At 39.4% G+C, this 15,361-nt stretch overlaps 1 protein-coding gene across 3 annotated transcripts in view; it reads left to right on the top strand.

The window, feature by feature from the left end:
• SDAD1 (SDA1 domain containing 1) overlaps positions 1 to 15,361 on the top strand; it is a 30,758-nt gene continuing 15,397 nt past the window's right edge. For 2 of the 3 annotated variants that reach the window (XM_068975156.1, XM_068975155.1), the window contains exons 1-11: positions 1 to 152; positions 4,457 to 4,561; positions 5,040 to 5,138; positions 7,535 to 7,645; positions 9,704 to 9,775; positions 9,864 to 9,964; positions 11,100 to 11,157; positions 11,708 to 11,782; positions 13,252 to 13,353; positions 13,904 to 13,973; positions 15,214 to 15,317. In XM_068975156.1, coding sequence (XP_068831257.1) covers positions 63 to 152; positions 4,457 to 4,561; positions 5,040 to 5,138; positions 7,535 to 7,645; positions 9,704 to 9,775; positions 9,864 to 9,964; positions 11,100 to 11,157; positions 11,708 to 11,782; positions 13,252 to 13,353; positions 13,904 to 13,973; positions 15,214 to 15,317 — 987 coding nt within the window. In that variant the 5' untranslated portion in view covers positions 1 to 62. The remainder of the gene's footprint in view (positions 153 to 4,456; positions 4,562 to 5,039; positions 5,139 to 7,534; positions 7,646 to 9,703; positions 9,776 to 9,863; positions 9,965 to 11,099; positions 11,158 to 11,707; positions 11,783 to 13,251; positions 13,354 to 13,903; positions 13,974 to 15,213; positions 15,318 to 15,361) is intronic. The other variant, XM_068975157.1, reaches the window with a different exon arrangement.

The raw sequence follows: 15,361 nt of genomic DNA, 5'->3' as shown, positions 1-15,361 counted from the left end.
GAAGTTGCCAGCGTTCTGGGTTTTCTTGAAACTGCTCGTCGTGGAGCCAGTCAGCAGCCAACATGTCTAGCAGAAACAATAACAAGCTGCCCAGCAACCTTCCGCAGTTACAGAATCTGATCAAGCGGGACCCGCCGGCCTACGTGGAGGAGGTAGGAACGCGGCGCGGTGACGCTGGAAACCTGGGTTGAGACGCTGGCTATAACGAGGCGTAGGATGTAGCTGGGATTCTGGCTCGCCGCGTGTTCGTCTCTTAAGTTAGGGGTTCCCCGCGAGGAGAAAAGAGGTTAAGGGAGAGACATGGCTCAGGGTTCTTTTCCCACCTCTTGAAATCTGCTGCCTGTTGGGATTTTCTGCTTGCTCGGTAGACCCCGCTGCCACGGAAACACCTTTTAAAAGACCTCATTTTATCTCCGGACCTCACTGAGGTGGAGAGACAAATGGTTCGCCCCCTAACCTCCGACTTCTAGACAACTTTCTCAAGCCTTTTGTTTTCTGAAACCCCTAAATTGAATTAGTCATTAACACTTGATGAAACTTTTGTTAGAATACTTTCGATCTAAGTCTGTTTACGGGAGCCGGCGTTCTGTGCCAGGGACTCTGTTGGGAAGGGGGCAGATTCTCAAGTCTATGGGAGAGACACAGGAGCTTGCTGGGTGGTGGTGGTGTTCACTCGTTCAGCAGTGTCCACGCTTTGCGAACCCATGTATTCTAACATGCCAGGCTTCCCTGTCCATCATCTCCCGGAGCTTGCTCAAACTCATGTCCATTGAGTCGGTGATGCCATCCAACCATCTCATCCTGTTGTTCCCTTCTCCTCCTGCTTTCAATCTTTCCCAGCATCAGGGTCTTTTCTAGCTTGGTATATATATTTAAAACCAGATTCAACCTCATCAGAAACTGGCAATACCTGGATGTCAAAATTTAAGTCGGGAAAAGACAAGGTTGAAAATTAGAGATTAGATCCAGACTGAGGGGCTTTGTATACTGACCTCATACAAACCGTGAACATTACGCCTGTTTTGAGCTGAGAAGTGACAAAATGAAAGTGATGATTTTGATATTAATTTGGCAACTGCTTTCTTCAAACACCCATTTATCTGACAGACATTAAACAGGTATCTGCTGCAATTATTTGTGCAAATGGCTAACATAATTATTCATCTTTTGATTGCCCTTCTCATTTCCCCTCCTCCAGATTTTCACATGGAAGTATTTATGTGAACTGTTATTGTTGTTGTTGTTCAGTGGTTAAGTGGAATCCAACTTTGTGATGCCATGGACTGCAGCACATATAGCGGTCTCAGTAGTTTAGATCACCAGCAGAGAGAGCCTTTTGAAAGATTCAAGGAAGTGGAAATAAAGAGTTAGGAACAAATACAAGAAGTTAAGTAATGTAGGTGAGAATTTGAGATGTGTAAAGCAGTGTAAACTTTAGGGGCTTCCACAGTAGGTCAGCTGGTAAAGAATCCGCCTGCAGTGCAAGAGACCCTGGTTTGATTTCTCGGTGGGGACGTTTCCCTGGAGAAGGGATAGGCTACCCACTCCAGTATTCTTGGGCTTCCCTGGTGGTTTGGACTGTAAAAAATCCACCTGTAATGTGGTAGACCTAGGTTTGATCCCTATGTTGGGAAGATCCCCTGGAGGAGGGCGTGGCAACCCATGCCAGTATTCTTACCTGGAGAATCCCCATGTACAGAGGAGCCTGGTGGGTTACAGTACATGGGGTTGCAAAGAATCGGACGTGACTGAGCGACTAAGCACAGCCCAGAATAAACCATTAGACAAAGCACAGTTGAGAGTCTATACAATGCTGTATTTAAAAGCACTGGTTTCAGCACTAACTCTGTACTCTGGGCCTGCTGCTGCTAAGTCGCTTCAGTCGTGTCTGACTCTGGGCGACCCCATAGACGGCAGCCTACCAGGCTCCCCTGTCCCTGGGATTCTCCAGGCAAGAACACTGGAGAGGGTTGCCATTTCCTTCTCCAATGCATGAAAGTGAAAAGTAAAAGTGAAGTTGCTCAGTTGTGTCCGACTCTTAGTGACCCCATGGATTGCAGCCTACCAGGCTCCTCCATCCATGGGATTTTCCAGGCAAGAGTACTGCAGTGGGTTGCCATTGCCTTCTCTGACTCTGGGCCTACTATTGACCAGTTGTATAACCAGAGATTTAACCACCTGAGCCTATGTGTATTTTAATGTGCAAAGAGATAATACCTACCTCAGAGGATTACCCATCTGTTCCCTTAAGAAATTCTTATACAAATTCACACATATTGTATCTCCAGTGTGCTAGTATTTATAATTCTAAACACTCAGGGTACTGGGCTTCCCAGGTGGCTCAGTGGTAAAGAATCCACCCACCAAGCAGGAGACCCAAGAAACAGGTTTGATCCCCGGGTTGGGAATATTCCCTGGAAAAGGAAATGGCAACCCACTCCAGTATTTTTGCCTGGAAAATTCTAATTTCCAGGAGCCTGGCACACTGCAGTCCATGGGGTTGCAAAAAGTCAGATACGACTTACCAACTCAGTCACCACCACCAAGCACTCGGGATGCAATGATAAATAAGATATGAGAGCCTCTTCTCTTGGATTTATATTCTAGTGATGGAAGACATAGGGTGGTAAGAGTTATGGAGAAAGTAAAACTGGATATGAATATGTTAGGATTGGAGGCTGTTGATTTGGCTGCCATAAACAGGGAAGGCTTTTCTGTTATGATATTGAGACAGATCAAGAGCATTCTAGATAGGGAGAATAGGAAGTGTAGAAGCTCTCAGTGGAGAAGAGATAGAGAGGCAGCCGGTGTTGCTAACATGTAGTGAACACAGACAAGGGTAGTGTAATATGACCTGGGAAATGCAGGCAGACAGAGATTGGGTCATGTGGGGCCCTTAAAAACATGGTAAAGAGTTAAGATTTTACTCTTGGTGTGTTAGGGAGCCATTGAAGTGTTTTAAGCAGAGGTGTGACATGATCTGATTTATGTTATTAAAAATTTACTCTGGAGGTTATAGGTTGTAGAGCAGCAAGACTGCAAGCAGGATAACTAATGTAGTAGCTGTCAGAATGGCCTACGTGAGGGTTGTTGGTACCACTGGGATTATCAACAGAATTGGAGAGAAGTGAACAGATTGAGACTAGCTCTCATGGAAGTGGAGCCTAGTAGAACTTCCAGGTGGAGTGGACATGGGGGATAAGGAGAAAGGAAGGAAGAATGATTCAGGTGTTTTTATTTCTGTGTCTGAGTATTTGACAAATACTATTTGGTACCTATTGTGTACTAGGTACTGGGACTATGGTAGTGAGCTATACAGATAAAAATACCTTTTTAATTAAGTTGTTTTCTAGTCATCTAGGGGAACAAGTGGGATAAGGATCTTGCCAGGAGCACTCTTGAGTAATGGGGCCCTCTCTTCACTTGTCAGTGGCATTGTGGAGTCAAGAGAAGTAGGGTGTTAACTGAAGCACGTAGGGACTGCAGGTCTCCCTCTTTGATTCCTACTCTTGGAGAAAACTGGAGGCCTAGCAGTTTTGGAGGGAAATCAGGGGTCTTGTTTTTTGGCCAAGCTAAGTTTAAGATGTCTGTTAGACAGCTCAACTGGCAATTGGATACTTGAATTTGGAGTTCACTGAAGCAGTCAGGGGTGGTAATATAAAGAAATATTCATTCTGTTTCTAAGTGTCCCTCTCTCTCCCCTCCGCTTCCCGTCCCCATCTTCTCCATTCTCTCCCTCTCTCTATCTCACAGAAACACACATAGTTTGAAGCCGTGACCTAGGCATGAAAAGTGGGTGTAGGGCATAGAACTGATAGTTCGGGAGTTCCAGCATTAGATTATTGGTTTGTTATTAGGATTAAACGTAATTAAATGAAGTAATGTACATGGTGAGTTTGGCACATAGCAAGTACTGAATAAAGGGGAGCTATTATCAGTATTATTTCTGTGTGTCTATTGCTTTTGCCTGTTAAGACATCTTATCTAGAACTCCAGGGTAAAATCATAATTATTATTTAAAGGAAGAAGGAAATTTTGACTGGAGAGCTTTGTGTACTTGAGGGATAATTCTTACACTTTATTGCCCATTTTCTGATTCATGTATTTTTGCAGGTATTGGGGCTGCATATCATAGACAATACGATAGAGGACCATTTAGATAGTAAATGGCAGTACAGAGCCAGATCTGAGTCTTTGACTCTGTGTCGCTGTTCTTTGTACCTTTATACCTAGATTTCTAATGGTAAGGGAACGGGTCTTTAAATTACCTGTGATGTGCACAAATTTTTCAAAACTTGTCTTGAAGAATACTGATAAAGGAAAACAGTGTTTTTACATACCTTTACTACATCTTTTTCTCAATGCCACTCTCAAAGATTTCTAAGTAACTTTTTTATTCTGTACTGAGAAAGTCTTGTAATAGAAGGTGACCAACTTAAATTTTATTTTTTTACAGTTTCTACAGCAGTATAATCACTACAAATCCAATGTGGAGATTTTCAAATTACAACCAAATAAACCCAGCAAAGAACTGGCAGAGCTGGTGATGTTTATGGCTCAGGTAAGATTTTTTTTTCAGGGGTGGGGAGTAAACCACAGACCAGTTGTTACACACAGCTTGCAGAATATTTTCTCACACACAATCTCATTCCATTTGTAAGTGGAAGCCTAATTTAAAAAAAAAATTTTTTTTTACTTTCCCTTTTTGCAAATTTTTGCAAATTATTTTTCTTCTATGTTAAGTTGGAGGATTTCACTAGAACTTTTCACAGAACCAACCAGAGCAAAAAAAGCTTTCAAACTATTTGTTTTCTTCAAATTCATCATAAAAGCGGATTCTGTCGTGTCATATAATTTACTAAGACTAGAAGAAATATGAAAGGAGTCAGAGAGATTAGTGTGTAGAAGAGAGAGATGACTTAGAGCATCTACTTCTATGAAATAGCCTTTTACTCTCCTTTTGCAGAACATCCTTAATCTGTGCATATGAATTATAGGAGAGAAAGGAAAACTTCAGAAGAGCCTTTGCTTTGTTACAGATTAGTCACTGTTATCCGGAACATTTAAGTAACTTTCCTCAAGAGCTGAAAGATCTTCTGTCCTACAACCACACTGTCTTGGATCCAGATCTCCGAATGGTAGGACCAGTACTTGGGTTGATAAATTGTGCTGTGGTTATGTGTGTGTATAATATGTATGGATATTTAAATGAGAACTGTCTGTCATCTAAACATCTTTCTAAACCGTTGATCAGTGTGTCACCCGTTTGTTAAAATTCTTCTGTGCTTCTCATTTACAGAGAAAACAACTCAAACTTACTAACTTAGCCTGTAAATCCTTTCATGATCTGCTTCCTGCCTGTATTTCTGACCTCATCTCCTTTTCTGCTGCACTCCCCTCTGAGCTCTCTGTTCTGGCAGCCTGCTAACCCTGCCAGGATGTTCTTTTCCCTGTTTTGAGTAGGGGATTCCTCTTAGTCATTCAAATCTCATATGCATGAAGAACCCTAATTACAACTTACAGTTTTTATAAAGCTGAATTGAGACATTTATCCATTAAGTAGCCAGTTTGTGCATTTTTAAACACTGTTACCTGGGTCACTGGCATTGGGTCCCTTTTACCTGGCCAGTGCTCCCACCTGCGGAGAATGTCAGGTGTAAAGGCGTCCAGCTGCCCTTTCTCTAGAGCACTGTCTTCAGCTAAATAGGAGCCCCAGTCCCTGAGGGGTGGCCCTTCCAGCCCATAGGTGATAGCTGACTAACCCAGAGGTTCAAAAGCCCAACCCTTCCCACAGGGTGGATCCAACTCCAGGGCTTCTCTGTAATCAAACTAAAGCTTGTCTCCAGCCACAGAGACATCCTTGCCCAGCTTTTCTCTGCCTTCTGCTTTCTTTCCTTCCCTTCTAGAAAAGAGCACACATTAGACAAACCTCTGTAATGAATTGCACTCTGATGCTAGAGAACCCAGTCAGAGGCATTATTTAAATATCATACATCAACTTTTCAAACATCTTTACAGCTGGTAGAACTTACACAAAAATTATCGTCATAAAACATACTAATATCCTTTACCAAAGCTTATAAAAATGCTAAGTCTGTAGATTCAACTTTGTTTCTTATTCTTTCACTTTCCCAAGCTTTCTGTAATTCTGTTTTTATACATCTCCAGGATTATCTTAATTTGGTTAGGCCCCAAAGAAAAAGCATACCATCTCAGCAAAGCCTGAGAAGCTTCAGACTTGAACCATTATGCAAGACTTTTACTCATGTCATCGATTTTTCAACTCCTTGTGGGCCATACAGATTTTGAGTGTGTCTTTCCAAGTTATTAGGTTTTCTTTGTTTTGTGTGCTAACAGTATCCAACCAAATTGATCTGTAGGCATTATTAAATAAATGTGTGTATTATTTCTTTGTAGTGTTTTATGATGATTAGTAGGTTTTGAAAAATAATTAGGACATTGCTAGGAAACAAGGGATTGAATCAGTATAATTAGCATTCCTCTTTAGAGGAATCATTAGAACACAATGGTGAATCCTGTTTTTAATTAGTTGTAGTGATAACCACCAATCCTTTTCAACTCCTGGACTTTTTCTTCCAAGCCTATTTGCTATTTTTCCAGGACTTTTTCAATCATTCCCAAATTTGTGTTCACCCCTTCTTGCTTATATAGATATAAACAACTGTGTTTTTTAGTGGAAGAAACAAAATACTCATGTATATTAACATTTACTTACTTAATAAAATCATGGTTTATTATTTATTTATTGTTATTTTTAAATAACATTTACATATTTAATAAAATTTATATTTCTCTATCTTTGACATCATAGGTACCTATTATTTAAGTTCAAATGGTCACAACCTGGCCAGTCCTTTTAACAATGCCCATGATGTGTTTGAAAGCATCCTTGCATTCTGGCAGAAATAGTTCCAAGTCCTTTCTTACTGTTTTGTCGGCCCCAAGACTTGAAATCAACTATTCGCCAAGGATCACTTGTTCCATCTAATGGAGAATTGTATTAGAGGTCAAAATTCAGGGGGTTAAGGGTACTCATGGAAGTTGGTGGTGAGAGTGCTACAGATGCCATTGGGCTGTTCTTACTGCTAACGATACTTCCAAAAAAAAAATGCCTTGTAAGGTCACAATTTCAGATTGATTATTCCAGTTTAGTGTTAAGTAATTGACCCACCTTTCTTATGGCTGTGGATTCACTGATCACTAGCATTTTATGTTGATACTTCCTTGACCTCCTGTGTAAAGGAGCCCTCCCTCAGTCACTGTGTAGTAATTATACCTGCCTGTTTTATTTCCTCCCTGAGGTTCACCTGTTTATATGCTTACTTGCTTGTCGGTCCCCTCTTCTGCTCCATCCCCAGCATAAGATCTACAAGGGCAGAGACTTTCTGTTCTGTTTCAATGCCTGGAATAACACCTAGTTAGTAGAAGATATTAAGAGGTTTGGGGATGTTCCTCCCCCATTTTGTCATCTTTATCATTGTCTTATAGTATGTTTTTTTTTTTTCTTCTTGAGACATTTTGCAAAGCTTTGATCTTGCTGAGAAATAAGAACCTCATCAATCCATCAAGTTTGCTGGAACTCTTCTTTGAACTTCTACGTTGCCATGATAAGCTTCTGCGAAAGGTAAAGAACAAAACCACTCCCTACCCCCATATGTCATTTTTCCTCACAGTGACATAAAACTTACAGAGTTTGGAGTCTCTTGAATTCTTGGGGCTTTGTATCACTGGAAACAGCTAAGAAATAATGTTAATAGGAAAAAGTTGAGCATTGTGTACAGGGCAATATAGTGGTAATAGCTAATGTTCATTGTTTACTTTTTGCTGAGTTGCCATTTTCAGAGCATTTTACATATTTCTTTACTCACAAAGTGCTATGAGATCGGGCTTATTATTGTTATTATTTCACAGATGAAAACTTTGAGGCACAGAGAGAGAGAGTAACGTGCCCAGTGTCACACTGCTCCTGCAGGAGCATAAAGCCAGGCAGCCTAGCTCTAGAACCCAGTCCCTTCTCCACTGCACGGTACTGACAAGCTAAACCTGACCTTTTTTGTTATTTGTATCTCCCTGTGACTTTATGTGACTTTATATATAAGTAAGACCAGGAGCTGAAGGTTTGTGAATTTTCAGAAAGAGAAACTAAAGTTTACATTCATTAACTTAAATATTTTTCAAAGTGTTAAGAGGCTGTATTCATTTGATTTTAGCAATTATACTTCTTGATCTAACTTGTGGAATAAAAATGGTCCATATTTTGGGTACCAATATTTGCATGCATTTAGGGGAGTAACTATTTTTCTGGGCTCCAGAATCACTTCAGATGGTGATTGCAGCCATGAAATTAAAAGATGCTTACTCCTTGGAAGGTTATGACCAATCTAGATAGCATATTAAAAAGCAGAGATATTACTTTGCCAACAAAGGTCCGTCTAGTCAAGGCTATGGTTTTTCCAGTGGTCATGTATGGATGTGAGAGTTGGACTGTAAAGAAAGCTGAGCACCGAAGAATTGATGCTTTTGAACTGTGGTGCTGGAGAAGACTCTTGAGAGTCCCATGGACTGCAAGGAGATTCAACCAGTCCATCCTAAAGGAGACCAGTCCTGGGTGTTCATTGGAAGGACTGATGCTGAGGCTGAAACTCCAATACTTTGGCCACCTCATGCAAAGAGCTGATTCATTGGAAAAGACTCTGATGCTGGGAAGGACTGGGGGCAGGAGGAGAAGGGGACAACAGAGGATGAGATGGCTGGATGGCATCACCGACTCGATTCACATGAGTTTGGGTGAACTCCAGGAGTTGGTGATGGACAGGGAGGCCTGGCGTGCTGCGATTCATGGGGTCATAAAGAGTCAGACACGACTGAGCGACTGAACTGAGGGGAGTAACTTTCCCATTTAAAAAAAAAATTTTTATTGAGATAATATAATTTACATATAGTTCATCCATTTAAAGTGTACAATTCATTGGTGTTTAGTACCTTCACAGAGTTTTGCAACCATCACCACAGTCAATTTTAGAACATCATAACCTCCTTAAACCTCATACCCATTAGCAGTCACTCCCATCCTCCCATCTATCCTCCCATCTATCCCAGCCCTAGGCTACCACCAGTGTACTTTTGGTCTCTATAAATTTGCCTACTCTACTCTGCATGTTTCTTATAAATGGAATCATATAATGTGGGCTTTTTTTTTTTTTTTTTAATGTGGGCTTTTTGTGACTGACTTCTTTCACTCAGCATAATGTTTCAGAGTACCTCCATGTTGTAGCTTGTGTCAGCACCTCATTCCTTTTTGTTGCCAAATAATGTTTCATTGTCTGGTTATACCACTTGCTGTTTATTCACTCATCAGTTAATGAACATTTACGTTGTTTTCATTTTCATTATTCTGTTAGGAATAATGCTACTATGAATATTTCTGTGAACATTGGAAATATATTTTCATATCTCTTGGGAATTTAACCAGGAATGGATTTGTTGGTCATGTAACTCTGTATTTAACCTTTTGAGGGTAACTTTCCTTTAGCTGCTTTTTTTGTTTTGTTTGTTTTTGGTCTCTTTTGTGATAGAAGGAAAAACAGGTAAGCTAAATCCTCTTGTACCTTTGTATTTCTCTCCAAATAAAGTGAGATTAGAAATGTCAGTTAATGTGCATGTTTTTGTTTCTTTTCCACAGACTTTATACACTCATATTGTGACTGATATCAAGAATATAAATGCAAAACATAAGAACAATAAAGTGAATATAGTAAGTACCCTTTTGTTTTCCATGTTTGCAGCATTGTACTGCAGTATTGCGCAATATATTAAGCCTTCTTTCTCCACTTGTCCTTCAGGTATTGCAGAATTTCATGTATACCATGTTAAGAGATAGCAATGCAACTGCAGCCAAAATATCTTTGGATGTCATGATTGAACTCTACAGAAGAAACATCTGGTAATATATATGTACTTGTCTCTTGACAAATAGGCTTCTATACATCTGTAATTACCACAGAACATATACACAAATATATTTCTTTGATTTTGAGGTCTTTAATACATCACTGATACAGATTAAGTTGGAAGTAAAAATACAGAGGCAATCCAAATGACTAATAATAACACTGGCTACCATTTCTTGAGCACCTGCACTATGCCTTACCCTGTTCAGCCTGCAGAACAGTGTAATGTAGCTTATCTGGGATTATTCCCTTCTTATGGGTAATGAGACCTGTAGTTTCACAATGCGCTTAAGTGTAGTAGCGCATAAAAGGTAGAGTTAAAATTCAAACTCTGGTCTGTCTAGGCTCTTCCTACTCTGCCTCTGAGAAGATTTTCAAATCACTTTATCCTCTATACTTAAATTATCATATTTTATAAACTTCAGCTTGTTGGTACAGTGCCCTCAATTCATGTCTTTTGCTTTTCTTATTAATTTTTTTTTAAAGTATAAAAGTGATGTTTGTTGCAGTGGAAAAGCTGGAAAGTTTTTTTTTTTTTTTTTTTTAATTTATTGGTAGTCCTACCACCTATATGCTTTCCATGTGGCACTAGTAGTAAAGAACCCCCACCTGCCAATGCCAGAGACAAACAGACGCGGTTCAATTCTTGGGTTGGGAAGATCCCCTGGAAAAGGAAATGGCAACCCATTCCAGTATTCTTGCCTGGGACATTCAATGGACAGAGGAGCTTGGCGGGCTAAGGTCCATAGGGTCACAAGGAAATAATCACAGTTAATATGATATTTCCTCTTGTCTTTTCTTTCATATGAATGTTGAAATATGGTTGGAATTTTGCTGTATTGTAGTTTTTCTTATTTTTCCCCCCAATTTATCTTGAGTAGGGTTTATATGTCATTTAAAATCCATCAAAAAAGCCACTTTTTAATGTCTGCATAGCTTTCTGACACACAACTGGTCTGGAAATGTTCGCCTGTAGTTGGCTATTTAGCAACCCATGACTTTGAAATAGTACAAACTATAAATTTTAACATATCAGAAGTATTTATTATTTATTTTGTGCCATTGTCTATGCTGTCAAGTACAGTAGAATGAAATTTTACTTTAAAACACTCAACTGTCTTCCCCCAGGAACGATGCCAAAACTGTCAATGTGATCACAACGGCCTGTTTCTCAAAGGTCACCAAGGTGAGCTCCTGCAGGGCTGTGTGAAGGTGCCATTGGTAGGTAGTCGCTTCTCTAGCTGAAAGGTGAAGGAGAGGAGTGGGTGTGCAAGGAAGCGCTCGTGTGCAGACACACTGTCCAAACTGTCCTCAGGCTGCTGCCCTGGTTTATCTGTGCTCTAGAACAGTCAAACAAAATTAAGAGTTTTTCAAATGCTCTCTATTAAACAGTAGCCTTAGCGTTTATTTTATGTTTTCCCCTATAAATCTTGACTGTTCTTTTATTGGGCTCAGACAAACCTGAAAGAAATTTAAGGGCATGTTTGACTTTCTGTTAGAAGGGCTATAATATCACTTTTCTTGTGGGGGATGTAGAAGTTCTTGACTTGCTGCTTGAAGGATAACAACTCTGTAGAGCCTGGCTAAGAAAGATGAGCCCAGATCCTACCACTCTTTTCTTTTTTTTTTTCCCCTTCAGATCCTAGTTCATATGCATGTATAAAATATAGACAGAAGTATTTATTCTTTGTTGTAAGCTGGGATGAGTAATTGACTTTGTCTGAACTGGTCTTTAGATATTAGTTGCTGCTTTGACGTTCTTCCTTGGGAAAGATGAAGAGGAGAAACAAGACAGTGACTCAGACTCTGAGGTTAGTTTAACCACAGATACTTCTGAACTTCACAGTTTATCAGATTTTATTATTATTCTCAGTGTAGATTGTTAAAGTTAGAAACTTCTATGCTACCTTTATCCTTTATTGAGTTCTACCATGCTGAGATTTTGTTCTATTTAGATTTAGTCCCACTCTGTAAGATCGGTTAAATAACTAATAAAACTTAGATTCATTCAGTCTTGTTCTTTCGAAAGCTATACCTATATCTCACTGTTTAAACCTAGAATAAAAATTACTGCCAATATATTTTTGAGGTTAAACATCATGGAAGTTTTATAGAGGGGAGAAAGGAAGTTGTATGTGTGCGCGCGTTCTAAGTCTCTTAGTCATGTCCGACTCTGTGACCCTAAAGACTATAGCCCGCCAGGCTCCTCTGTCCATGGGATTCTCCAGGAAAGAATACTGGAGTGGGTTGCCATGCCCTCCTTCAGTGGATCTTTCCGACCCAGGGATCCCTGCTTCAGTGGATCTTTCCGACCCAGGGATCCCTGCTTCAGTGGATCTTCCCGACCCAGGGATCCAACTCGCATCTCTTGTATCTCCTGCGTTGGCGAGCAGGTTCTTTACCATTAGCGCCACCTGGGAAGCCCTGGGTGGTATAGCATCTTTAAAAGGAAGAATCAAGATTTATGATGCCATGAAATTTTCTTTGTTAAAAATACTTTTATTAAGACGAGAAAGAAATTGTAAAAAAAGTCCCTTCTCATTTTTGCATTTTGGTAATAATACTGGAATATGATATAACATCTTGTAATTTGTTTTGTTATTATTTTATTAAATAACACATGACCAATACATTCCTACTGTAAAAAATTTCAGATATTATAGATATAATAAAATAAAAGTTTTCTCAATCCTTTCTTATTTCTTTCCCACCTCTGTTTTCATAGTTAACCATTTCATTTCTCATGCATATATATGTGGACATGTATACATATTGTCTTATGTGTGTAGTCTGTTTTTTAAATATATATAAACTATTTTGCACGTGTTTTCTTTGTGATGACATATATATGGATTGACAGATGTATCAGTGCCTTTGGATAGTCTCCTACTTGTACATATAGATCTATCTCAGTATTTTAACCTCCACATAACGTTTCAGAATATGAAATAAATGTAGTGTAGATTAAGCATTTCCCTATTGATAAAGACTTGTCTCCAGGTTTGTTTTTTTCCTTCAAATACATACTTGCCTTCTGTCTCTATATTATACGTCAATAAAAACTCATAGCAGAAAAACAAGTTAGTGCTGTAGTGGAAATCTTCATATGTGCCTGTTCCTGCATGTGGGCAAATATTTTTATTGAATTTTTAAAGTTGTGTTTATTTTTAATAGCTTCATGCAAAGAGTACAAATACAAAGAAGTGACTGAAAGGGTTATTCTCTGCTCTTATGCAGATTTTCCTTGTTTATGGTTTGACAAAGTAGTTTTTTCTTTTAGGATGAAGGACCAACAGCAAGAGACCTGCTTGTGCAGTATGCCACTGGGAAGAAAAGCTCCAAAAACAAGAAGAAGTTGGAAAAGGCTATGAAAGTCCTCACGGTGAGATGCATACCTAGCAAAGGAGATGGGACTCATTCAAACGCAGAATATGTGGTCTTTAGCGAAAGCTTTTAGGCATTTGAAATTAAGTAGCATTTTTGTTAAAGACTTAGAAATGTGTGATGAATTTTTAAGCCCTGATTTTTTTAGATGAATAATTGTTCTCAGCTGTAGCAAAGTCTGACTTGAATAAATTAATTTGATTAAATTCATTTTTATTTGTTTTGATCATGTCTTCTCAGAAGAGAACACAAATGAAGTAAATCTTACATTTTGTAGTGATTATTTGAAGTCATTAATTTGCCCCAGTTTGTTTTTTAATGTTTATATTTCCAAATCCCTATAATCTCACAGGTGCTAATAGCTGGAACATTCCCAAGCTGACTCTTAGAAGCCTTAAAGCACCTTTAGTTCTTTCAGTTGAAAGAAAGGTTTTTGGAACAAAGATTTTTTTTTTTTTCTTTTTAAATAGTATGATAGGCTTGGTAACAGCCTAGGGCCTCTTCACTGTAATTCAGAATGTAAATATTTTCCTCTCCCTTTCTTTCAGAAACATAAAAAGAAGAAAAAACCAGAGGTGTTTAACTTTTCAGCTATTCACTTGATTCATGATCCCCAAGGTACTATAATTATGACCTCCCACGTTCCTTGTTGGCTTTATCTGCCTATTTAGCCTCCTAACTTCCAGGTTATCAGAGAATATAAAATCCCTGGCACTTAACAGACAATAAATGCTAAATTGTTGCCTGTTGGTTGTGGCCTAGAGAATTATGTTCTAAAGCAGTGATTCCCAGCCCACAGCAGAATAAGAAAAATGTGGTGGAACAGCCCTCTTCGCAATTCATGTCATTCATAATGCGGTAATAGTAGGACATTGTACCTGACCAAATGAAAATTAACAATCTCTTGTTATTCCCGTTTTTTTTGTTTGTTTGTTTTTGTTTTTTTGTTCTGTTTTAAAACCAGCAGATGGAAACCTAAAATTTGGGAAACCTATTCTAGAACACTAGTTCTCAAACTAGATTGCGCATGGAATCAGTTGGGGAATTTTATGAAACTATACTGGTACTTGGAGAAGGAAATGGCAACCCACTCCAGTATTCTTGCCTGGAGAATCCCATGGACAGAGGAGCTTGGTGGGTTACAGTCCACAGGTCGCAGAGTCGGACACGACTGAGCGACTTCACTTATACTGGTACTTACGTCCTGTTATTCCCAGAGACTGATTAGTTGATATGGGTATGATTGGGCAATGGGGTTGTTGTTTTGTTTGTTTGTTTTAGAGTAGATCCTTGTTGGTTATCTATTTTAAACATAGCAGTGTGTTTTACATGTCAATCCCAAACTCCAAATCTATCCCTTCCCTGGCAGTGAGGCTTTTAAATGCTTTCTGTACTCCAGTTTACTGCCCCTTCCTCTCGGTCAGTGTTCCTCAAACTTTTAAAGCATATACAGACCACTGTGGGATCCTACTAAAGTACAGATTCTGATTTTCAGTAGGTCTGAGGCTGGGTCCTGCATTTCAGTAGTTGTAATAAGCTACACGGTGGACAGCTGCAGGTGGTCTGCAGACCACACTTTAAGGAGCACGGTCTTAGAGTGTTTGTCAAACAGTCACTCGATGTTGATGCTGAAAATCTTGGGAATCCTTAAGACTTAACTTTGGGCACCATCAAAGGTATATTTGCTTGTGTGTAAGTCTTTCCACCTGTCCTGTCAGTTCATCCTGGTTCTGCAGTGATTTCAGGCACAGTCACCCTAGAGTCAACGATCAAACCACCGCTTTTCTCTACACTTGTTGGATAATATTGTGCAGACCATGGGCCCACAGTATACATCTGATTGTTTTCTTCTTTCCAGATTTTGCAGAAAAGCTACTGAAGCAGCTAGAGAGCTCCAAGGAGAGGTTTGAAGTGAAGATGATGCTCATGAACCTCATCTCCAGATTGGTGGGAATTCACGAGGTTTGAATTGCATTGTGTTTCTCTTGATGAATATTAGAAGTAGA

This window comes from Capricornis sumatraensis, chromosome 7 (assembly GCF_032405125.1).
Source record: "Capricornis sumatraensis isolate serow.1 chromosome 7, serow.2, whole genome shotgun sequence".
NCBI classification, from domain to species: domain Eukaryota; kingdom Metazoa; phylum Chordata; class Mammalia; order Artiodactyla; family Bovidae; genus Capricornis; species Capricornis sumatraensis.
This window is presented reverse-complemented; position numbering and strand designations above follow the sequence as displayed.